The sequence below is a fragment of the Eptatretus burgeri genome, chromosome 11, assembly GCF_056783735.1.
Source record: "Eptatretus burgeri isolate ZD-2024b chromosome 11, Ebu_testis_v1, whole genome shotgun sequence".
In the NCBI taxonomy this organism is placed as follows: domain Eukaryota; kingdom Metazoa; phylum Chordata; class Myxini; order Myxiniformes; family Myxinidae; genus Eptatretus; species Eptatretus burgeri.
This window is the reverse complement of record NC_140971.1, coordinates 43,787,330-43,813,421: the sequence shown is the minus strand read 5'-3', so window position 1 is coordinate 43,813,421 and position 26,092 is coordinate 43,787,330. Positions and strand designations below refer to the sequence as shown.

The 26,092-nt window shown below is 41.9% G+C and overlaps 1 protein-coding gene across 1 annotated transcript in view; it reads right to left on the bottom strand.

The window, feature by feature from the left end:
* The window catches only part of LOC147016965 (WD repeat-containing protein 7-like), a 301,923-nt gene that overhangs the window by 49,882 nt on the left and 225,949 nt on the right, over positions 1-26,092 (bottom strand). The window contains exon 20 of the mRNA XM_085846266.1: positions 12,508-12,699. Within this exon, the coding sequence (XP_085702392.1) occupies positions 12,508-12,699 (192 nt within the window). The remainder of the gene's footprint in view (positions 1-12,507; positions 12,700-26,092) is intronic.

Below are 26,092 nucleotides of genomic sequence, written 5' to 3'. Positions count from 1 at the left end.
CAAGAAGTTGCGTCACGAGGCCGACTACTTTCTCACTGTAGATGGGGAAGTGTTTTTTTGAAATTGTTTTTCTTTCATTTGGTTTCGCTCCTGCCACCCTCTATGCTTTCAGCCATCTGTCTCTCCTTGCTTCTGCCAGGTGATGCAAGCAATCGTCCAACAACTTCCTTCTTGTCAACATTTTCACAGTCCAGGCTTTTTGCTCACCTGCATTTGTATGTCCCTCTTCTTTCCCACATGTGGAATTGTCTCACTATATCTGTCCAATGATGTTCATCCCTCCACTATTTTCAGGTTCAGTTCACTGCCATCTCATGTTGGCTCACATTTACATTCATGATCTTTTATTATTTCCACTAAACTCCGACATACCCGCCTTTTCTACCAAGCGATGTTTGTATAGCCATTGAATATGCAATTGTTACCTTCTGTCCTTTTCCAACTTTCAAAATCCTATCATCCAATCATTTTACTATTCCGTGAGCCTTGGCTTTGTAAAGGGCAGTTTAAGGATGACATGGGCTTTTTATTGTAGAACACAGAGAAGTAAGAGTTCAATGAGAAATTTTATGCAATGGTATTGCCTACCATGAGCAAGATGTACAGTAAGTGACATCATTGCTGATCAAAATATTCTGGGTAAAATCAATCTGGTCACCAACATTGTTATGTGTCCTCTGGAACAGAGGTGTGTCATGAAGTTCCTTGTGAAGGAGGACATCAAACAGGCTTAAATTCAAAAGAGACTGTCTGTCCAATTTGGTGATGCCTGTCTTTCATGAGGTTGTGTGATTTAATGGTACAACGAGTTCATGAATGCCCATGATTTGGTGAGCAATCTTGAGCACTCTTACAGTCCAACAAAATATTGTCACAAAAGCAAACATTAAATGTGTTGAACAGCTAATTTCAAAGAATCGCTCAATTAGGAGATGACAAATTGCAGAAGAACTGAATGTCAGTAATGGAAGTATGGAAACAATCATTCACTTTCCCTTGAAATTCAATAAGGCTAATGCAAGGAAGTTACCGAAGGTCTTCACATTGGATTGAAATAACTCATGTGGCCTTTGTAATATAGCTCCTAGAATGCAAGCAGAAGGAGGATGTTTCTCGAAGAAGTTTGTGAGATGTGATGCCATCTGGATTCATCATTTTACACCAGAGTGAAAGGGAGCCACAGGAGCCAGCATGGAACAGAGACATTATTGGTGTCCACATCAAACAAATAAATAAATTAAAGGTCCTGTGATCCAGCTAAATAAGCTTAAGGTAATCATGCTTTCGGACCTTCAACAGTTGAATTCATTTGCATTTTTTTGAATATGGTAAAACTACCAATGCATAATACTACAATAACCTGTTTTGTTATGAATTGAGATAAGCAAAATAAAATGAAGAAATAGTCTTGTTGGTGAAGAACTAGTGTCAATCTGCATTGGTGCACAAGTGGAACGGTGGATGTAATTAACGGGATGTTGATCGAGGAACGCTAACCGCCGTGGGTAGCAAGAAGAAGCTGACTAACCAGGAGTTAACCCATCGTCCTCTCTTTTGGTCCGATGAAGGGCATGTTAATGGAACAGGTGTGGACATATATATCAGTGGAATATCTAAAGTTTCATCAACTCCCGTGTACTTACAATTAGATATTTGCTACAATGTAAAGTCCACGTCAACGCGAATCGACCCTCGAATTTAAAAAAGGAACTTCAACAACAATGAAACCAACTGTCTCTGAAATCACAAATAATTTCCATTAAGACATTTTAAAACTTTGGCAAATTATACATCATTACATCAAATACAGCAGGAGAATAAAACAATATAAAATAAATATCTTGCAACTTGTCACTTGTGATGAGCAAGTCCATGGCCTGACATAAAAGCTCAATGCCTAATGTTAAATGTTAATTTTCTATTTCTCTATTGTTTTAATAAAAAGTTTGACATTACTATTGAACAATCACCATTCATTCACTTCCCTATGAATGTTAAGCCACATTGTCACAGATCAACCTCTCGTATCAAAATTCAAAACTTTTGTTTTGTGCACTCTATAAGTTGTGCATATCATTCTTATAAAAAGGATGCAATCATTTTATATCACTTTTCAGAGGCATTTTAAGCCTATGATTATTAACATCCATCTTTTGACACTTCCATGAGGAGGCATTTCTTGCTGTCTGAACAAATCCAGCATGGAGGCCGAGGTTAGTTTTGAGTCAGTTAAAGTGATTTTAGTTTATAATACAACATGCATAATGCACTGCACCGAGCGCAATTAAGTAACAAGAAGCAGTCAACCTCGGTCAAATTACATTCTCGGCGAGACCACAAAACGGCTCAACTACTTCAAAATCCAATGCTCTCCACCTGGAAACCCTTTTAAAGCCCCAGTAATTAGAGCCGTGTTACGAGAGATTAATATTGATCACAAAAGAGCAATCTTTGGAATATAACCGCAGGCAAACAATTTAACCAATATTCACTTTTATACATTGTTTGAAATGAACATGACAAAGTTTGGAATAAATACACAGTACAGTATATTTTCTTTTTTTCAGAAGAAAGGGGCATCCAACCAAAAAAGTAACTATACCTACTCTGTCAATTGAAATAATAAGCAAGACCAGACGCGGTCTCAGGCAACGTTTCACCTGCTTTCCAGTGGGCTTCTTCAGGCCAATGGACCCCAAGCTCCGGCAGGTGCCCGCTTTTATTCCCGAGACGGCCAATCATTTCCAGTCATGTGCCAGGATGCCAAGTCAATGTATGATTGTTTTATTTCCCCAAACCTCAAGCTATAAACTTCAAATGGCATCATTAACCTCCGCCATCGAAGATGGATGGAGGTTACTGTTTTCACCCCTGTCTGTTTGTTTGTTTGTTTGTTTGTGAACAGTATTACGGAAAAGCTCCTGGACGAATTTCGACGAAACTTGGTGGGGGGATTAGGTATGGTCCAAGGATCACGGCATTAGATTTTGGACTTGGTCCAAAAAAAAAAAAAACTTTGAAAATTTTGCAACTGTTTTTCAAAAAAAATTCGATTTTATTTGAAAAATATTTGAATTTTTTTTTGCATTTCTACATGTTTTAAGTGATTTCCAACCCCCCCCCCAAAAAAAAAATTGTTGGAGAAAAAAAAATAAAATTTTGCAACATTTTTTTCAAAAAAATTTCGATTTTTTTTTTTTTTTTGGCATTTCTACATGCACGTCGATCTAGTTTAGTTTATTCAATCGTGGTTCAGTAGAGTCTGATCCGTTTTGACCTACAATGAATAGGATATCAGGTTCACTTAAGTGACCCAGCAGTATTGGCGGCGGAGGTTTTGCACTCCACCGAGTGCTCCCCCTCAAGTTGATGATCTGCTCTGCTCCATAGAATGGGGGAAGGCTTTAGAGCTGTTGGCGGGATTGTTTCTACAATTTGCGCCGCCAATTTTTAATGGTACCACAGTTTCGAACTCTACAAGGAGTGTGGGCTTACATACATATATGTGTATATATATATATATATATATATATATATATATATATATATATATATATATATATATATATATATATATATATATCCATCCATCCATCCATTAGGACCATACTCTGTGCAGAGCGTTGGTGCCGCCGAAGCAGTCTCCTTGGCTATTGGGAACAATCCTGGACGGGTCGCCACTCCGACACAGTATACCAGCATGCTGGCACTCATTTTGCCGACCTCGGAAGGATGACAGGCAGAGTCAACCCCACCTGGTGTTAATTCAACAGCTGAGCGGGATTTGAACTCAGGACCCTAGGATCCCAAGCCCACTACCTTAACCATTAAGCCAACACCAGGCATATGCATATATATATATATATATATATATATATATATATATATATATATATATATATATATATATATATATATATATATATATATACATATATTTACATATATATAGCACAAGTAGATAAAAAACAAATAATGGAATCGTTGTGTTGAACAAAATTTAATCTAAATTTTTGACTCATCAAAGTATCCACCTTTTCTTCAATGAAAATCAAATATTGTTTGGAGAGTTCTTCCCAACACTGTTGCAGAAGTTCCCACAAATGTGTTGCACTTGCAGGTTGCTTTGCGTTCACCCTTCTGTCCAGTTAATCCCAAACCAGATCGATTGGGTTTAAGTCTGGAGACTGTGCTGGCCATTCCATATCTTGAAGCCTCCCATCTTGTTCTTTTCTTATAAGGTAGCTCTGACACAGCCTGGAGGTATGCATTGGGTCGTCATCTTGCTGTAGGAGGAACCCTTGACCAACTTGGTGTAGACCAGAGGGTATTGGATGGTGCTGCAAATTCTGTGTTTGCCCTTTTGGTTCAGGGTGCTAGTCACTGGTAGCCCAGATCTTCATGCTTCCTCCTCCATGTTTGACAGTTGATGTCACACACTGAGAAACCATCCTTTCACCTAATCGACGGCATACAAAAACCCTGCGTGATGAACCGAAGATTTCAAATTTTGATTCGTTGGTCCATAAGACCTTCTTCCAGTTTTCAGTAGTCCAATGGCAGTGCTTCATGTCCCAGGCAAGCCTCTTTTTCTTATTTTGCCATCTTAGCAATGGCTTTCTTACTGCCACTCAACCTGTCAAACCTGCAGCTTGAAGTGATCTCTTCACAGTTGAAAGTGAGACTTCCTTACTTCAACCAGTGTTAAGCTGTGCTTGAAGTTGCTGTCTTGTGAGCCGCCTATCACGCAAGCTGTTGATTCTCAGAAACTTGTCTTGTGATTGTGTTGTGGCTTTAGGTCTGCCAGACCTTCTCCTGTCAGAGTTTCCTCCAATTTCTAAGTGCCTTTTGATGGTGTCGGAAACTGTACTCACTGACACCTTGGCTTCTTTGAAATTTCTCTAAAGGAATGACCTACACTTTTAAGGGTTATAATGGTCTGTCTGTCTTCCTTTGTTAATTGTCTTTTTCTCACCATTGTGATAGCAATATACTACTTCCTGCAGTGAAATATTGTCTCAATAATGCTTCAGAGGGTGGAGCAACACTGTCTGTATAAAAGCAGTGTTGGAACAGACTGCGGGTTTGTAACTAATCAACAAAAGTTGGGACATCTGTGGGAATTGTTTGCATCAACTTTCAAGGCTTAATTTACTTCCATTGCTGCAGAACAGCTGCAGTTGCTAACCTATTACTTGTTCCCTGAAAAGGGCTTTTTTTTAACAACTCTTAAATTTACATTATTTTTCAGTTTTTGGTAACCTAAACTTTTTTTTAACCTCTGGCAGTTTACGGCTTAGCTTTGTTCCATTTCAGGTTATTCACTGGACTTAAACTGCTTAAATTCCCGTAAAAACTGAAAAATGGGGGTGTTCTAAAACTTTTGACCGGTAGAGTACATATATATATATATATATATATATATATATATATATATATATATATATATATATATATATATATATATATATATATATATATATATACACACACACACATATATATATATATACACACACACACACACACACACACACACACACACACACACATATACCGGGCGTAGTGGCGTGCGCCTGGAATCCGGCTACTCGGAGGCTTGGGTTGGAGGATCGCTTGAGGACGGTAGCTATGCGCTGGACCTCGCTATGAGAGGGTGTAGGGCAACCCGGAATCATGGCAAAACCCAATCCTTATCCCTGTGTCGTAAGAGGCGGCCAGGGTTGCGTCAGGAAGGGCATCCGGCGTAAAACCTGTGCCAAATCAGTATGCGGATCATAACGGATGATCCGCTGTGGCGATCCCTAACGGGAGCAGCCGAAAGACGAACAAACAAACATATATACACATACATACATACATACATACATATTGTTGCAGGCCGGGGGTTGGGTGAGAAGGCCACCAGGGGAAAAAGCAATCTCGGGATCCCACCAGACTCCCCTGAATTGCAGGCCATCGCGCCCGGATGATTCCGTGACGTGGCGGGTCGTGAACCGACCGTGAACGCCAATAACTCACCCATGTGACTTAGGGTCCTCTGTCGAGTTCATCCAGTTCGCTAAAAATAACTGCGTGATCTAATTACCGAGGGACACGCCCTTGGTACGCCTTGTCCGAACATGATCACTTTCCTGGATTGGATGCAGCCGATTGACACTGCCAAGGATTTACTGGCTAACAGGAATGGATCATTGGGAATAAAGTCCCGACAAAGTTGGGATACGAACAATGCTCGATCAATGAATGAAAAGACAAGAACGAGCTGGGAACATTTCTCCAAAGGATTTATTAACAGGCAGGCGAGGAAAGATATGTGGCATAGTGAATGTTGTTTGTTGTTGTCTGCAGCAGGAATAGGAAGAAATGTGAGAGATGCGGCAATAATACAAGCAACATACAAAAGCAGATACAGAGCAGAGTTATCCTGATATAATTCTTGTACAATCTTAACTTAAGCGAGAACAGGCACCAGGACGGATGGACACACACACACACACACACACACACACACACACACACACACACACACACACACACACACACACACACACACACACACACAACCTAATGAAGAGGAGTTAATGAAGAGAAAAAGGAGAGGAGATGAGGATAATGGTCTCTTAATACCTTGCACGATTGCCCGACCATGCCACCAATATGCCTTGGAGGGACGCCCCGCGAGGCGACACCTCCCTGACAGCTGGCACGTCGTCTCTTGTTTCATGGCACTCGTGCAGCTCGCACTGGTCCAGAGAATGAGACATGGTCCTCGGGTCTGAAGGGAGGGACTTGGGTGGAGTCAGAAGCCAATGGATGGAGAGAGACGATGAGGCGGTGAAGGATGTGGAGCCAGCAGGCGAATTGGTAAAGAAGAGCAGAGCCAGCAGGCAAATGGGTAGGTTGTCGATCCCAAGCCAGGCAGAATGAGCCGACAGGAATGAAGACAAGAACGATGGACAGGAACGACGAGCAGGAACGACACACCAGGAATAACGACAACTAGTGGCTCCACAACCCATCCTTTTATAAATCCTGTGGTGCCGGCGGGGGTGACGACCCAAAGCGATGTGTCGTCATCCACATTGGGTGCTCTGATTGGGCCATTGCCAGCACACGGGCCAGCCGCCATGACCAGAAGCGGCTCCACTTTACTTCCGGCCAGATGGTTCCAAGCTGCGGAATCGTCTCGCTCCGAGCACCGTGACACGAATCGCCCCGCACCGAACCCTGTGATATGAATCGCCCTGCACCGAACCCTGTGATATGAATCACCTTGCACCGAACCCCGTGCCGTACCCCGGCCACCCGCGGTTGGCACTGGTCAATGTGCATGCTCCGTGGTGCGCCACATGGCCTGAGCGATCCGGTGCACAGCATGCCTCTGCCTGGTCGCAGCTGCCTCGAGGTGGAGTTGCGGGAGGATTTCTGCCATCCGCGGGAGACATTTGTGGCTGTTGTGGTGAGCAAAGACCGATGGTAAGACGTTATTGTAACCCCATGCGCAGACCCAACCAAAGATGTGTGTTATTCGTGCCTCGTTCTGTACGATGATAAAGTATCATGGGCTGCGCATGAGTCTGCAATTGTACATGTGGTCAGTGCGTGGGTACACCCACCATCAAGCAAGGTGTTTGCGGTTATCAGAGGCGGTGTGATGCACAGTGCCAGCCCTGATCTGTGTCAGGGAATTGAGGAAAAAGTTTGGATACAATTATTATTAATGGAGATTTCGATTGAAGAAGAGTGCGCGGTGTGCATACTGTCTGTTGTTAGCATTTGGAGTGCCGTTTCTTCCATCTCCTCGGTATGTGTTTGGAAATTACTGCTGCACGTGTGTTTGGCAGGCTGTGATTTCTGCAGAGGGGAGTCTGGCGTAATGCTTGCTTGACCTTCGCTGAGGACCCATCTCATAGTGAAAGCCAAATGTGGCTGGTGTTTACCTCAGGAGTAAGAGTAGAAGAGTAGAAAAGGGAATAGGAAGGACTGCAGAAATTTAATCAGACTGAGCTATGAAGTTTGCACAACGCACTGTCCCGTTATCCCGCTAGACAAAAGGGAAGGGTCTGTCTGAACGTATATTCATGGAATAACTGTCTCGGGACCACTGTATGATGATTGCTATTGCTTTGGAGGGATGCCGTTCCCAGAACGGCAACAATATATATATATATATATATATATATATATATATATAATTATATACATAAATATATATATATATATATATACATAAATATCTTCTTCTTCTTCTCCTTTCGGCTGCTCCCGTTAGGGGTCGCCACAGCGGATCATCCGATCCGCATAGTGATTTGGCACATGTTTTACGCCGGATGCCATTCCTGACAACCCTGGTCGCCTCTTTCGACACAGGGATATGGTACACCTATTTTAACCGGGGTATACACCGGCCCAGTACACTGGTACTCATTTCGCTGACCTCGGAAGGATGACAGGCTGAGTCAACCCCCTGGTGTATTAATTCAGTGGCCCAACGGGGCTTGAACTCAGGAGCTTTTGGATCCCAAGCCGCTGCCCTAACCACAGCGCCAACACCAGGCTATATATATATATATATATATATATATATATATATATATATATATATATATATATATATATATATATATATATATATATATATATATATATATATATATATAGTATATATATATATTATATATATATATATATAGTATATATATATATATATATATTATACATAAATATATACATAAATATATATATATACACATATGTATATATATATATATATATATATATATATAGTATATATATATATAGTATATATATATATATATATATATATATATATATATATATATATAAATATATAGTATATAAATATATAGTATATATATATATAAATATATAGTATATATATATATATATATATATAAATATATAGTATATATAGTATATATATAAATATATAGTATATATTTATAAATAATAGTATATATATATATATATATATATATATATATATATATATATATATATATATATATATATATATATATATATATATATATATACATATGTAGTATATATATATATATATATATATATATATATATATACATATGTAGTATATATATATATATATATATATATATATATATATATATATATATATATATATATATATATATATATATATATATATATAGTTGCGGTTCTTGTTGACCAAAACACTTGTTTTTAACATCCGCAAAGTTGCAACCAAAGGTATCGTACGTATATAGTGGTGGAAAGAAAAAAAAAAAATTAACGTTGTAGATTAGTGCAATAAAATAGTACAACCTTACAGTATAATTTTACTGTGCAAGTCCTATATGAGAAAGAGGACTATTTATAAGTGACTGACGATATGTACTAACAGATCATGATCTGATCGCTTGGAAGCCTGCACGTGACGTCAGGTGGAGGCCTGCGTGAAGAACCGATAGGAAACGATGCATATTGACAAGGCACAGCACACGCTGCAACTTCACATCACACGCACGATGGAAATCAATCTTACGCCGTTGATGGATCTTAAGGTGGGGGGGAGAGTGGGAGGGGGGGTTGGGGAGTTGGGGAGTTGGGGGGAGTTATGTGGCGTGAGAAGGTGGCCGTTTTCACGCCCCGCCGATGTTCTGTGTTTCTGCCACGTGTCAGAGCATGCTGTGCGCTTCTAATTAATATCATCTCATGCCGAGAACTCCCATCTGGGGGTTGTCGCTGCCCCTTTATGGGCCTGCAGTTTGGATTGAAGGACAATAGAGAAACCCCGGAGAAAGCCATTGAACTTTTCTAAAGCATTTCATACAAGTACTAACAGATCAACTGTCAACCAGAAAGTTGTAATAACTGAGACATTGTCGTGAGCCATTGATCTTGATGTGTTGCATCACCACTGCTTTATTTATTTGCAATATTACTTTGCTGACGTCACTTTCATGTCGAATATTTCCTGGCTATGGTACTTGCCCATAAACATATTCTGATTCTGATGGACCATACTCTGCTACAAAGTGTCGTTTCAGTCGAAGCAGTTTCTTGGTAATGGTTATACTGGGTGGTTTGCCATTGCCTTCCCCGCAGTAGTTAGGCAGGAATTTGGAAATTGTTCAGTGTCGGCAATAGCTCACATACTCGTTGCCGAGAACACCGTGGAATCTTTGACATCCACCAACTAATGCCAGCAATTGGGACACTCAGTTTAACGTCCATCCGAATGATGGAACACACACTGATGAACCACCCTGCCTGTGAAACGCCAGGCTGACAGTTTGTACCTGGGTCAGGATTCCAACCTAAGCTAGATGACTTAGAGGTGAGTGTGCATACCTCGAGGCTATCTTTCCAGTCATAAACATATAATTGTAAAAAATATCATCCCATCTGTTAATAAAAACAAGTGAGTATGGATGAGATATATCTAATCCGAGATGTTGGTACAGGGATAATGAACTTACCTTTGAACTGTCTACCCGAGGTTTGATTCCCAAATTGAGTGTGAACTCTCAGATTGATGCTTTACTGGTAGGGTGTTGCATCAAAGAGTGTGCCATCCCTGAGATTGATATGATGCTCGTGTCCCGTATGCAAGGATTACTTTGTGGATGGTAAAGATCATTGCATGGTGTCATTCTCAAAGAGTAGGCAGGTTACTGCAGGCACTTTGAATGAATTATAGATTCCTTCCTTCAGCAGCAACAGTCAAATGTGTGGCCTGGCCAGCGGGTTTATGAAAGATTTAGGCCAAACATAATGCTGAATGAGCATGGCTGACACTGCATAAAAAGAGGGCATTAAATGTGTTTTTTGTAGGAGTAGTAGTAGTAGTAGTAGTAGTAGTAGTATTAGTAGTAGTAGTAGAAGAAGAAGATGAGATATCTAGCTTTGTACTATACCCTAACAGAGTGTTTGGAAGCCTGGTGTTGGCTTAGTGGTTTGGGTGGCTGGCCTGCGATCTTAGGGTCCTGAGTTTGAGCCTTGTTAGCTGCTGAATTAACACCAGGTGGGGTTGACTCAGTCTGTCATCCTTCCGAGTTCAGGGAAATAAGTACCAGTGTACTGGTAAAGGGGCACAGCATCAGCGGCATAGTCGTGCCCCAACAAAATGATAGCTACCCGGCTACCCCCAACAAAATGATAGCAAGCCAAGCTGCCATACACAAGAAGAAGAAGAAGAAGAACAGCTATTTTCAAGGTGTAGCGCCCCTTGCTGGCATTTTACCAGAATGGCTGTTCATGTTTGACACTGAGTTGGATTTTGAAACCAAAACTCGACAGCTCATAGGCAAACACGCTAGCACCAAGCTGTCATACTGGAATAGTGAGCACGACGAGGTATTCTTCTCTTCCTTTGAGGAATACATAATTAGGAGTACAAGATATTCTGCCAAATGATTTAATGTGAACCGACCATTGGAAGCCACATTAAAGCCATATTTAGTATCTCCACTTTCAATAATTAATACTTCCCCCTAACATAAAAAGCACTCTTAAGCTTCACTATGTTGCCAGTTTCCTGACAATGCAAGTGAGGAGAACTCTGCAACAGTCCTGGCCTAGTTGGAGTAGTTCAAGTACAAGTCCATGCTGTGACTAAAAAGCGAATCTCATGGGGTCAACAATGACAGTCAACTCGATCAGAAGGGGCCATATTGCCCTGGTCTCGTGCAAAATGATGACCCTAAGTTAGATGCTGACAGCTGGTAATATGGCCCACTGACAGGTGGTCCTGCCTGCCTCTTGTTGTTGAGGAGAGTAGAAAGGAAGCGCCATAAAGCAGCCGAGACTGTATATCTATCACTCCCATCAATGTGCCTGGGAAAATGAATTCCTAACGAATGTCATGCAGTTAGCCTGACACTAAACAAGGCTTTCATGCTCTGACTTGTGAAATGCTAAGTTGTAATAGCATCGGAACGAAAGATGTCAAATAAATAAAATAGCATGCAACAAAGAACAATAATGCAAGCATCGCATCTTTCAAACCACGATGTCCCAAAATTATTTTAAACCTTTCTCCAATCACAAAACATGGGCAACTCGAGTCGAGCTCTGACATTGCCAGTGAGCTCGACTCGATCATCAGCAGGATCGAATCCGATTAAAGCAGCCATCTGGGTGCAGTATCAACAGGAGATGCAGCGTTGTAGAGCACACAATCTTTCAGAGGGTGGCTCTAATTCTGGTTGTCATGTCTGCTATCGCTTGTTTACAGATCCTGACTCCCAAAATGCGTTACCAAACCAAAAATTCTCCGTTTGCCTCTGACTGGTTATGTGGGGAGACCTTTTTGGCATGCCCGGTACAACAACCGAAAGACATGAATGATGCAACCAGTAAATCCTACAAGATGTGCATTTTCCAGACAGATAGTCATGATATGTGTTCCAAAAGCCCCATCAAAAGAAGTAACACCTTTAATAGCCTCCACAAATCAAATTTCTACCATTAATTGCCTTGATTTCATTGTCAAAGACTCACTTATCTGATGTGCCAATGATTTCTTCCTGATGCATCCTGGTCGCTCCCAGCAGTCCAACTGCAGTTCCATGTCCTCCAGTTCATGTCCAAACTCCACAGCCATCGTTCCCAGAAATATGATGGAGTTGAGCTCCTTGCTGAAACAGATCTCCATCTGTTCTATCACCACTGGTGTGCTGCCCTGCAAGGAAGCTTGGCAGGAAACACAGTGAAAAGTTATAGCTGCAGGCCATGTTTTCATTTAAACATCATAATACCTCATTGGTTGAGAATAATTCACACAAAAAACAGGCTTTCCACAGACTTATTGGAGGGAATGTTGCAGAGAATCAAAGCAATAGGCAATGAAGGCTTAGTTTAGAACAGACTATGACGATGTGCAGCGCTTACAGAAAATGTACACCCCCTTTCAAACTTTTCACCTTTTGTTGCCTTGTTGCCTGGAATTAAATCACATTAAATCAGGTTTTTTCCTCCTTTATTTAAACATTGTAACCTACAACTTCCAAGTCAAAAACTAATTCTACAAATTTCAGAAAATTAATTTAAAATACAAAACTCGAATATCTTGGTTGGATAAGTGTCCACCCCCCTTATAATATAAATTGTAAATTAGCTCAGGTGTAACCAATCAACTTTCAAAAAACACATGAGGTTAATTGGCCTCCACCTGTTTTAAATTGTAGTGATTCGGATTATTTCAGAATAACATCAGCTGTTCCTGTAGGTTTCCTCTGCTGGGTAGTGCATTTCACAGCAAAGACTCAGCCATGAGTACCAATAAGCTTTCAAATGACCTCCGGAATAAAGTTGTGGAAAGGCACAGATCAGGGGATTAGAATGATAACATTTTAAAGTCCTTGAATATCCATTAGAGCACAGTCAAGACAATCATGAATAAGTGGAAGGGGTGTATGGTACCACCAAAACCCTGCCGAGATCAGGCTGTCCCTCCAAACTGGATGACCAAGCAAGGAGAAGATTGATCAGAGAGGCCACCAAAAGGGCAATGCCAACATTGAAAGAGCTACAGGCCTTAATGGCAAAGACTGGTCACTGTGGTCATGTGACAACAATATTCCAAGCACTCCTCAAATCTGGCCTGTATGGTAGGGTGGCAAGAAGGAAGCCAATACTCAAAAAAGCCCACTTTGAGTCCCGATTGAGGGATGCAAAAAAAAAAAACGACTGGAGATTCTGAAGCCATGTTGCAAAACGTTTTGTGGCCTGACAAAACAAAGATGGAACTTTTTGACAGAAATGCAAAACGTTACATTTGGTACAAACGCAACACAGCACATCACCCGTAGAACACCATCCCTACTGTGAATAATGGTGGTAGCAGCACATGTCATGGGGATGTTTCTCATCAGCAGGGACTGGAGTACTTGACTACTTGTAAGGATAGAAGGAAAAATGGATGGAGTAAAATACAGAAAAATCCTGGAGGTAAACCTGCTGCATGAAAGCTGAAATTGGGACAGAAGTTCACCTTTCAGCATGGCAATGACCCGAAGCACACAGCCAAAGCTACACTGGGGTGGCTCAGGAACAAAAAGATGAATGTTCTTGAGTGTCCCAGTCAAAGCCCCGACCTAAATCCAATCGAAAATCTGTGGCATGACTTGAAGTCTGCTGTACATCATCGTGCCCCACACAACTTGACTGAGCTTGAACAGTTTTGTGCAGAAGAATGGGCAAATATTGCTCAATAAAGGTGTGCAAAGTTGCTGGAGACATATCCCAACAGACCCACAGCTGTAATTGCTGTCAAACGTGCCTCCACCAAGTATTAACTCAGGGGGGTGGACATTTATCCAACCAAGATATTCAAGTTTTGTATTTTAAATTAATTATCTGAAATTTGTAGAATTTGTTTTTTATTTGGAAGTTGTGGATTATGATGTGTAAATAAAGGTGGAAAAGGTCTGATTTAATGCAACTTAATTCCAGGCTGTAAGGCAACAAAAGGTGAAAATTATGAAAGGGGTTTTAGACTTTCTATAGGTGCTGTATCTGCTTGTAGCACAAAAACTGGAGCCATTTTCCCTCATTATTGGCAAATAAAGCATGAATTGTCTCAGCCTATTTCAGCCGTCTCCATGCGGTCCAATCCCTGGTCTTTCCTGTAAATGCTGGTGTAATTTACCAGTTCTCAACTTCTCATTAACTTAATTACAACAAAACATACTGTGTATTTTGCGTGAGACGTGTGGAATGGTTCTCGGCCTAGTCCAAAAGGAAGCACATACAGTGTATGCTTGTGATGGAAGCCATTTTCTTTTCATCACACAACCAACGAAGTGCTACACCATGATAATACAACTTAGGTGCTGAGAACATAAAGAAGAACAGTGTCAACACTGTCCCATCAATTGAGATGCTTATTGTGTGCATGAAATTATGTTGCCCTCCTTTTATTACCACATGCCTTTGTGCAGGAATTGAATGCTCAATTATAATATATATAATCACATTCAATATAATGACACGAGGAAACATTATTGTACTTTTCCTTAATCGGAGTGACATTAAGGGACGACGACCATTTAAACGGTCAATGGAATTTCAACCTAGGAGGTTTGCATCATTATGACGCAAGTGCTGAGATGGGAAAATCAAAGCAGCTAGTATTTGAAATATATATATATATATATATATATATATATATATATATATATATATATATATATATATATATATATATATATATATATATATACATGAGGTCCGTCTAACAAGTAATGGGACTGACTTCACAGAAATTTTATTCCAAAAAATATATTGAAATCACAGCTTGTCCCCTTCAAAATAGTTTCCCTCCAGTCTCACACACTTGTCCATCCTCTTCTTACATGCTTCGATACACCCCTGGAAGGCTTCTTCTGGAATCCTCCGGAGCTCCGTCGTCACGGCCCTTTTGATGGCCTCCACATCAGGAAATCGAGTCCCCTTGATCACCACCTTGAGCTTGGGGAATAGGAAAAATCACAAGGGGCCAAGTCTGGCGAATACTGGGGTTGCTCCAGAGATGACACGTTCCTCTCTGCCAGAAACTGTCGGATGCTCAGGGCACTGTGAGCAGGGGCATTGTCATGGTGAAGCACCCAGGCGTTATTCTCCCACAGATCCCTCCTCTTGTCCCGGACGGATCTCATGAGGTGCCGGAAGATCTCCTTGTACACGTATTGATTTACTGTTTGACCCTGTGGTAGAAGTGGATGATGCCCTTGATGGCAAAAAACGCGATGAGCATCACCTTGACCTTCGACTTCGACATCCCTGCTTTCTTTGGTCTTGGTGATGCCGGACTTTTCCACTGATGACTCTGCCGTTTGATCTCGGGATTGTATTCGAATATCCACGATTCATCGCCAGTAATGGCTCTCCCGAGAAGGTCTGGATCGTCCTCGAGGCGCTCAATAATGTCTTGACAGACAGTGACTCTTTGCTGTTTCTGGTCCTTGGACAGCAGCTTGGGGACCATCTTTGCGCACACCTTGCGCATTTCGAGATTTTCAGTGACGATGCTCCAGACAGTGTCCATGTTGATGAAAAGTTCCTCAGCAATTATCCGCACCGTGAGTCGATGATCTGCGCACACCATCTGCTTCACACGCTCAATGTTGTCCACCGTTCTGCTTGTTTTTGAAGGTCTTCCAGACTGTGGATCATCTTCAACCTCCTCCTGTCCCTCTTTGAACCTCTTATGCCATTCAAATGCACGTGTACGTGACATCGTTTCTTCCCTGTACACTTGCTGTAGCATTGCAAAGGATTCAGAAGGTGTTTTGCCAAGGTTTGCAAGAAACTTCAGATTGGCTCTCATCTCACGACTCATAGCGTGACGACTCAGATGAGCCAACGTTTAAAGCACGACCTGTAAAAAAAAATCACACAATGAGCGCAGTCAACCATCACCAGTCATATATATATATATATATATATATATATATATATATATATATATATATATATATATATATATATATATATATATATATATATATATATATATATATATATATATTGCTGGAATGTTGCGAAAGACTGTAACGCAACCCGTTCATTCAAGTTGTGTAAGTGGAGCACAAAGCACACTCAGTCCTGTTACTTTTTAGGTGGACCTCGTGTATATATATATATATATATATATATATATATATATATATATATATATATATATATATATATATATATATATATATATATATATATATATATATATATATATATATATATATATATATGGACTTCCAATGCAGAAAGAGGCTATTAGGTTCATCAAAATCTTTGCCATGGTTGCCAACCCATGGCTGTTTGTGTGTGCTCTATCCTTTTGAAATGCTGAGCATCAAGTAAGGAAGGAGAACGTACCATTTTAAAAGTATTTGGAATGACTCAGCCGGGGTCAGTTTCGAATCGCCGCCCTCCTAGACTCAGAGCAGACCCTCGAACCATTGTGCCCTGAGCTTAGACTTTTAAACTACCATCTGCACTTTTTTCATTCAGAAATCTACTTTTTATTTAAAAGCAAGCAAAAATCACACATTATTCCATTTCTGGAGCTTCGAATGTAGTTGATGTCTTCCCACATTGAGTAATGAAAAGAAAAGAAAAAACATGTCGGAACCTGGTTTGGGACATGTACGTTCGGAGTCCTATTTTCAATATCCTCCTTCCCGTTTCATTATGCACCATTTTTTAACGCATTGAGCTCATTGGATCCAGACACGTCTGGGCCGAATAAGGGAAATAAAGTAAAAACAGCATTCAACTGTGTATTTGTGTTTTGCCGCACAAAACAAATGACTTTTACACACAGCACACAGCACTACGATCAGGGGAAACTAAAAGTTTAATGAGATGTTTTTTAGTGTTCCCATTCTGTTCAAGGAGAAGCCAATTCATGGATCCAACGTACCAAAGCCGTTATATGTAATTCACTTTGAACGGCATTAAAAGCATGCAAGTGTGAAAGTTTGTCATTTTGGTTTGGAATGAAAAGCTTTAGCAACAGGCGAAATGCACTGCCAAACATTCACCGGGATGAATGAGCTTCATCGACAAATGACATCTCGAAAATTCTGTCTCTTTGGAAATGTAATATTGTATGTGGATGATCCTTTTGGCATCCATTAAATCTCTAAAATGATGCCCCGTTAATTTTAACAGCAATTGTACTTGGTCTTTAATACAACATCAAAACCTCGATAATGTCCAGAGATTTTGAGCATTGGATGGATTGTGACAGAGAAAATAGAGCCCTGGTAACATTTGCACAATAATTAGGGTGAGTGCGAATCATGACTCAGCTGCAATGTCATCCTGGTGTTCCGCATGCATGGCGATGTATCAATGTGTGTGCCATCCACCGGACGGAAGTTGGCGGAGGACCCATCTCCTGGCACTGGTTGTTGGTGGATGTTAAATATTCCACGGTGTCTTTCCCAAAGATTAAGTGAGTTATCGCCGGCATGCTGAGAAAATTACGAATCTTTGCCGCCTTCAGTTTATCGTCAGCTCGCCTGGCCACCCGGTTCATGAATGACATGGGCCAAAATTGTCCCTTGGCCGACTCCCAAAAAATGTGGAAATAACTGGGGCCATTAAATCAGGAACATATGCATAAGATTGATGAAAAAAAAGGATGACAAGATTGAAGACGGAGGGGAGGACGCTTTGGGTGCAGGGGATGGGAGGAGAGGGGGATGATAGGACAAGGGAGGAGGGGGGAGGTGGAGGGAAGAAGTGTTGTTGAAAGAGTGTGCGGGATTGCAGAATAGCTCGGAGAGGGGGCCGGATGAGGAGGAGAAAAAGCTCTGTGGTGCTAGGGGAGAGGGGGCAAGAGAGGGGGCAGAAGGCAGTTGAGGATTTGAGGAGATGGAGTGTTGAGATGGAGGTGAGAGGGCAGGGTAAGGAGGCAGCTTTGTGGATGAGAGGGGGGGAAACTTTAAGAAGGGTGAGTGAGGGAGGTGAATGGTCCGAGAAGGGTGAGTGGAGAGAGTTGAGGGAGAAAGGTGAGGAGGGAATTTTTGAGAAAGGTGAGAGGGAGGCTTGGAGGGAGAAGAGTATGATGGTTGCTTTGAGAGGGAGGGGTGAGAGGTGTGAGTTGGCACTGAAGTTGGAAAAACAGAATGGTTGATGGAATGCAAACGTTCATTGCAAACTGCGATTTTTTTAATTTCTAGGTCACAGATGCGATTAAAGACAGTTCTTGATGGATGCAATAAAGGCGAATTAAGAGAATGGAGAGAAGAAACGCTGTAACAGTTGGACTTTTTAGGCAAGGTATGAGGGAAAGGTCAAAGGGCCTTCGCTCAAACCTTACAGATCTTTCCATACAGGTTGCCACTGACAAACCAGACATAATCTTCCTAAGAGAAACTTTCCTCCCCCAAGACGTGTCTGACTCCCAAGTATCTCTCTCTGGTTACTCCCACCTCCGGTATGACAGAAATGAGCCTCATCCTGGTGAAGGAGTTTCTCTCTTCATCAAAGACTCTATTCCGCACTCTCCATGCACTGCTCTCACTCCCCCACACCCCCAGGAATACCTCTGGCTACAGCTTCCCCTCCACTCCCACCTCGTGTTTATATGTGTACTGTACCATCCATCAAACAGTGATGACTCCATCTACACCTCACTATCCGAAAACATGGACCAACTTCTATCTTTTCATCCAAACTCTCTCTTCCTCACATGTGATGACTTCAATTGTCATCATGCCAGTTGGCTGGGTGTGGGTACCTCTTTCATCTGTCATGGCACTTTAGAAAAAGCTTTCTGCGACTCATTGGGACTGACTCAAATCGGTCAATTTCACTACCCGGATCTCAACCAATGGTACTCTAGCTCTTCTGGATCTGATTTTGACAAATTTCTCAGAAAATATCTGCCGTTCTTCCTCCACTTCAATCAGTTCTTCTGACCACGTGCTTGTCAAAGTGGGCATCTCTCTGGCTATTATCAGAGAACCACCTCAGTGCCGTCGAGTCTGGCATTCACTCAAGCTGACTGTTAGAGTCTCAAAGCAGCCATCAAACTTCTCGACTGATCTCCCATCGCTACTTTCACCAACATCAACCCTTCCTGGGAATTCTTTCAAAGAAACTTGCTCTCCCTCATGCACAGATTTATTCCCTCTCCTCTTCAGTTGTCTTACCCTTCCTCCCACCCATGGTTCACTGAAGCTTGTGGCGAGGCAGTTGCCCTGAAACAACTTGCCTTTGCCTCATGGAAAGCAAACCCAACTGAGGGTAATCTCAGTTCCTTCCAAAAACCTCGGAACAAGTGTGTATCTACCCTCAGGAGAGCCAGAAAACAACATCTTTCGAAGCTCTAGTCTGAACTCTCAAACCTCTCTCCCGACCCCAAATCCTGGTGGCATCTAATCAAATCTGTTTCTGGTGTATGTTCCCCCTCCACCCCTTCCTTTACCCCAAATGGCTACACTGCTGATACAGCACGTGAAAAGGTTGAATGCTTAAACTCGGTGTTTGCTTCGAAATCTTGTGTCCAAAACCCATTGCCTTCTGTACCCACCTTACCCAGTCGCACCTAACTGTCCCTGATCTCTGTGTCCTTTTCTCCTGACAAAGTGGAGAGCTCGCTGTCAAACGTCGACTCAGATTCTGCAACCGGTCCAGACTGCATCAGCCCACGTGTCCTAAAAACCTGCTCCTCTGCTCTTGCTCACCCTCTCTGTTCTATTCACCCTCTCATTTGCTCAAGGTCATCTGCCGTCTGCTTGGAAATCAGCAAACATCCCCACTCTGCATAAAAAAGGTGCAAAAACAGATCCCTGCAACTACAGACCAATCGGTTTTCTCCCAATCATCAGCAAGGTTATGGAATCCATCATAGCTTCAGGCACTAAATCCTTCCTCTTCTCAAATGGCTTGATTTCCGATCATCAATTTGGTTTCAGACCAGGTCACTCGACCCTGGATATGCTGTTTCTGCTGTCCCAACAATGGATGGAGGTCCTCAATGCCAGACATGAAATCAGAGCCATATCCCTGGACATATCACGTGCTTTTGACACAGTCTGGAACCCTGCCCTGCTCACCAAACTCTCTTCCCATGGTATCCAAGGCCATCTCCACTCATATCATGGCTCACAGACTTCCTCTCCTGTCACAGTCAACATGTGGCCCTAAATGGAGTTCTTTCATCCCCTCTTCCTGTCCAGGCTGGAGTTCCTCAAGGTAGCGTTCTGGGCCCTGTTCTTTTTCTGGTTTTGATCAATGATCTCTCCGACTCTCTGGAAGATCTTCTTTATCTCTTTGCTGATGACTCCACCCTCTGCCGTACCATCTGTCATCCCTCAGACCAGCAAGCAGCAGCTTCTTCGCTCACTGCAGATCTGGGTAAAATCATAAACTGGTCCAACACGTGGAATATATCTTTCAATGCGGACAAATCTCACACTCTCACTCTGTCTCTATGAAAGGTCCATTTGGAAAAAAACCCAATCCACTTTCTCAACAATCCTCTGGAAGAAGTCTTTTCTTTCAAACATCTGGGTCTCACTATCTGCCATGATCTTTCCTGGGAAAGCCACATTTCTAACCTGGCCTCCAAAGACAGTTGTTGACTGGGAATCCTCAATCGTGTAAAGTCCTTCCTTGGCCCACCTGAGCTCCTGACCACATACAAAGGTTTCGTCTGCAGTCTGATGGAGTACTGTTCTCCCCTCTTGGCTGGTGCTCCTGCCTCCCATGTTTCTCGGCTTCACGCTGTCAAAACCAAGGCACTTCGAATCATTTGCATCTCCCACGATGAGGCTGAATCTTTGGGCCTCTCACTGTCTGACCGCAGGCTGGTCAGTGGTCTTTCTGTCTTCTACCGTCTCCTCTCCGGTCTGCCACCCCCCCTTGCTGTGTCTGCGATTTTTCCCCACCATGTTTCTGCAGAATGCTCAAGGTCCACCAACAACCCCCTTCTGGTAAAACTACGAAAATCACGAATCACTGCTCACCTTCACTCTTTCATTCCTCTTTTTTCCCCCACCTTTGGAATAAGCTCCCTCACTCTGTTCAATCACATTCTTCCCTCCAGGCCTTCAAAACAGCTGTTCACCACCACCTCTTATCATTCCCCATCCAAATCCTCGATCTTTTCTACCCCCATTAATCCACCCCAAACCCACCTCCTTCATATTCCCTGCTTTCCTTCCTGAAAGTCCCTGTAATGTCCATCTTGTATTCCCCATGTTCCTCGCCCCATCCCTCTCCCTTCTACAGATCTCCTTACATCTCTGTTCCCCACTGTTTTGTCTTTCCCACTCCTGCCCCTCTTGTCTCATGCCCCCCTTGCTGTGCATTGTGTGTTTGCTCTCATATGAGCCTTGACAAGGTATTCCAAAAAAAAAATTCAAGTTTGATTAACTGATAATTATTGATTTCATAATTATATATTTATTCACTCTACATCCTAAAGTGAAACAATACACCAATTTGCAGCACTGTACATGAAACTTCAGTGAATTTCCCAGGAATTGATGTGGAGGCACCTCGGAAATCAGATGCTTTTCACAGCCAATCAGGGATTCACAAAGTTAAGACGTGGCTTCCTCAGACAGAAATTCCAGGAAATTCCATGAAGTTGCATTTGGTGCTTTAATGGTACAAAATTCAGGATTGAATTGTCAAATATAGTAATTGTCAGTTTTTACGCCACGCATGCAAAGCGAAAACCGGGGTTAAGCAACTGGTTCACTTTGTCTGCCTGTCTGTCCACAATGTCAGTTTATGATCGAGGAACAACTTGATTCCAATTGAATGTTATATTTTGAACACGAATGGGAAAACGAACCTGCAGTTTTGCAGGACAGTACTTTGGCTCTGAATTTGTCATGATCATGCATGCGCACAGAGGAGTGAGATAATTTATTTTTTACTCCATCTGCCTGTCTGGCAGTCAAACAAAATTGAAAATTATTCCAAACAGGAAACTTACTGTTTTTAATGACGTCATAAAGGACACAAACAACTGGCATGAAGAATTAATGTAACGTGTTAAATATGGTGGTATTATTGGCACTGCATCAATGGCTGTAAACTTCCCCAAAAATGTTCTCAACCCTTTAAAATCTTTATTTTATTTCCATTGAGTTATATATTTGAACACTGTAGAACACAAGTCGCCTTATTAGTACTTTCAAAAAACCTTTCGTTTAGCAGTATCATACTTGGACAAAATATCACGGCATTTTACATGATCTTGACCAATCAAGTTTACTGCTCGCAGACCCGACCCATGTCCTTTTTTTCTCAAGACTGTGTGGGGTAAGGTGTTCTATGAACTCTCCAGTTTAAACTTCGGCTTCTTTCCCATTTCATTTCCCGTTCACATAATGTTAAATACTGCAGGTCATGAGAATGGTAGATGACGGTAGTGTAAGAACGAAACTATGCAAGACTAAGTGGAAACTCAAGCTATGTAAAGGCGAGTCTGCAAATCATCAAACTGATTCATGAAGAGATCATAATTGCCACTTGCATTTCCTTCAAAAGATCCTTCTGGGTTTTACTTGTTCTTCTTCTTTCGTATGCCGTACATGGCTGCAGCGGCGCAACATTGGCTGAGGAAATGGCTGTACTGCTGATGCAATGCTCTCTTCTGGTTAAGCAGCAATTCGGAATTTGGCCACAGTGACGGCGATAACTCGCCAACTTGTCACAAAGGACACCAAGAGATCTTTAACGTCCACCAACAAATGCTGGCAGACGGGACTCCCAGTTCAACCTCCATCCGAGGGACGGCACACACATTGATGAATCACCCTGCCTGGGAAACTCCAGCTTGACAGATTGTAGCTGGGTTGAAATTGTTTTACCTGTTATTATATTGTTATTTGCCTGTGTTACTCAAAGCATAATTATAACATGTTTTTAGAGTGCACACAATGAATGGTCAAGGTTATTGGTGAAGAATGGTGGAGGTTAGTGGAATGTGTAGTGCTGTAATCTGAAATTTTGTTTTGTGTAGATAAAGATTTGAACTCATGGAATTGTTTGACAGACAAGCATTTCTGATAGTGTAACATGCAGGTAGTGGACAAAAAATGGAAACACCAATGTAAAGTCACTTAATATGGCGTTGGACCACCACGTGTGGGCAGTATGGCCTGTATGTGCCGTGGCATAGAGTCCATCATTGTCTGGAATTCAGCATTTGGTTAAACAGCCTGTTGATTTCAACCACTTGGCATCCAGGCCATAATCGGCTGCATTAAGCCCAGGTATCCCATCTACTAGTACTTGCTTCTTCAGGTGGTACACTGGGTGGTACATTGGGTTATACAAGTGAGATCATCACAGTACTTTAATGTGCCAACTTTTCATTCAACAATAGACAGTACTGTATAAGCATATGCATTTAATAAGAGAAGATATCAATGTATTTACGTTATACTTTGTGGTTTCTTGGAATACTGTGAGTGTCACATTTGTAGAACATTTTAAATGCTCCTCGTGCCTTGTGGACAAAGTAAGCCACCGTGTGCTGCTACACCAGCCAAATAAGAAAATCCCTACCATGATTTACAGGGGAGTCTCATGGCTGTTAGGATAGCCGAGGTATGCACACTCACCTTTAAGCTATCTCTCCTGGGTTCAAATAACGACCCAGCTAAAAACTATTATCTCAGTGTTTAGCAGGCAGGGAGATTCATCAATGTGTCGTCCGTCGGATGGACAGTAAGGTGGTCATCGCGTCTGCTACCATTAGTTGGTGGACGTTAAAGATCCAATGGTGTCGTTTGGGAAGAGTAGGCGAGCTATCGCCGGCACCGTGAACAAATTACAAATTCCTGCCCTAACCTACAGAGGGCACCGCATCAGCGGCACAACACCCCAGCAAATAGGAAAGAAGAAAAAGAAAGGGAATCTGAACACAGCATCAGCAGTTTCGACAAAGACACCAGGCAGAAATTATGCAAACCGACAGTCAGGTGTTGAGTACACCTGAATGAACTCTTTGGTTATCCATATTATTGTAGCCTGTTGTAAGCTCGGAATAGGATCACAGGTATCTGATGACTTTAATTCCAACATTTTATGCAGAACAATTTTGATGAGCCAGAAATGGGATTTAATCATCTTTTGTAAGTGTATTAAATCCGAGCCAGACATGCAAGACCAGCGTCGATGGAAATTTTGCATTAAGATTGTTTTTCAAAGCCATACGATCAATGCACCTGCTTCTTTGGGTTGGTGGTCCACGGGATTAGCAAACAGAAAATTCTCACTATCCATAGCCATGTGCTGTAGACATCAATACATCTCAAACGAAAACGTCTTATCATCGTGAGACAAAGCACATATTGATAATTAAACAAACAATATGTTTTAGCACTAGTTTAAAGTTATAAATAGGGTAAAAATCAAGGACTGAAAGAAAAAAAACATTTTTTCTAAAAGTAAAAAGTAAACTAAAAGCCTTTTTATGCAGATGTAAAGGCCCATAAAAGAGCTGGATAACATATGGGGTGGGTGGTCAGCGGATGGTCACAGACAAATAGGAGCAGTTTAGCCAGAGAGCTGCACGTGGATCATGAAGAAGGGTAAATTGTAACCCAATAATATTTATAGATTAATAATATTAGCCAGCATGACATTTGAGGTGAATTTTTTTGGCTTCAACAGAAGGCAAATGGAGCAAAATATGCCAGTCGTACATCTCATGCAGAGGCAAGCGTTATGGGGACCTTCCTAGGCACAAGTCAGGCCTGTGATTGCACTGACCCAGTGACAGCAAATTTGTCTGATGTTCTTGAGCAGGATAGAAAAAGAGAGAGAGCGAGGGAATGGGAAAAATATTGGTCAGCAAGCCACTTCGCACACCGAAATGGCCGGCGCTTTGTCTCCCGAAAGCGATCGATGCTTGTGTGTTCTCTGCCAGCCTCATCCTTGGTCTGGTGCTCTCCCCCATCGTTCCCTGCAAACTCCGTCCATGCTCCCTGCTCACCATTCCTCATTACTGGCGCTGCATGATAGAGTTTTGCCACACAAGTGGATGTAGTGTGCAAATGTGTGCACGTGCATCATTTTTTTGAGTGTGTATGTGCACATGTTCCACTTCCGGGAGAGGGAGGGGGTTCGCTCAGCGAGATATGCAGCTGTTCATGAGACGCACACTTGGCTGCTAATGACGGGGCTCAGCTAGCAATCTCGGGTGTCAGAGATGACAGTATGGGGTAGAGTTTAGTGAATAGGATAGACTGAGAAAAAGGAGGAGACCAGGAGGGGTAGAAGAATGCTATTACAACCATTTTTCTTGCTGAAATCAACTGCTCTTTGCAATTATTGTAAAGACGATTGTATCTGCTAGCTGGATCGAGAATGCGTCTTTTCCATCCAAAGTGCACCAACACGTTTTAAGCTCAATGTGGAGTGGCCTCGGTGGTTTTGAAGGTCCACTACAACTCTGAATTATAATGCCATAACTTTACATTACCGCCTTGTACATGCAAAACATAAACCTTATTTACACATCATGTGTATGAATTATATAATGACAGCCTTCATGTGGAGTGGGGCAATATTGTAGTTATGTTGAGCTCGATTAAAACCGATA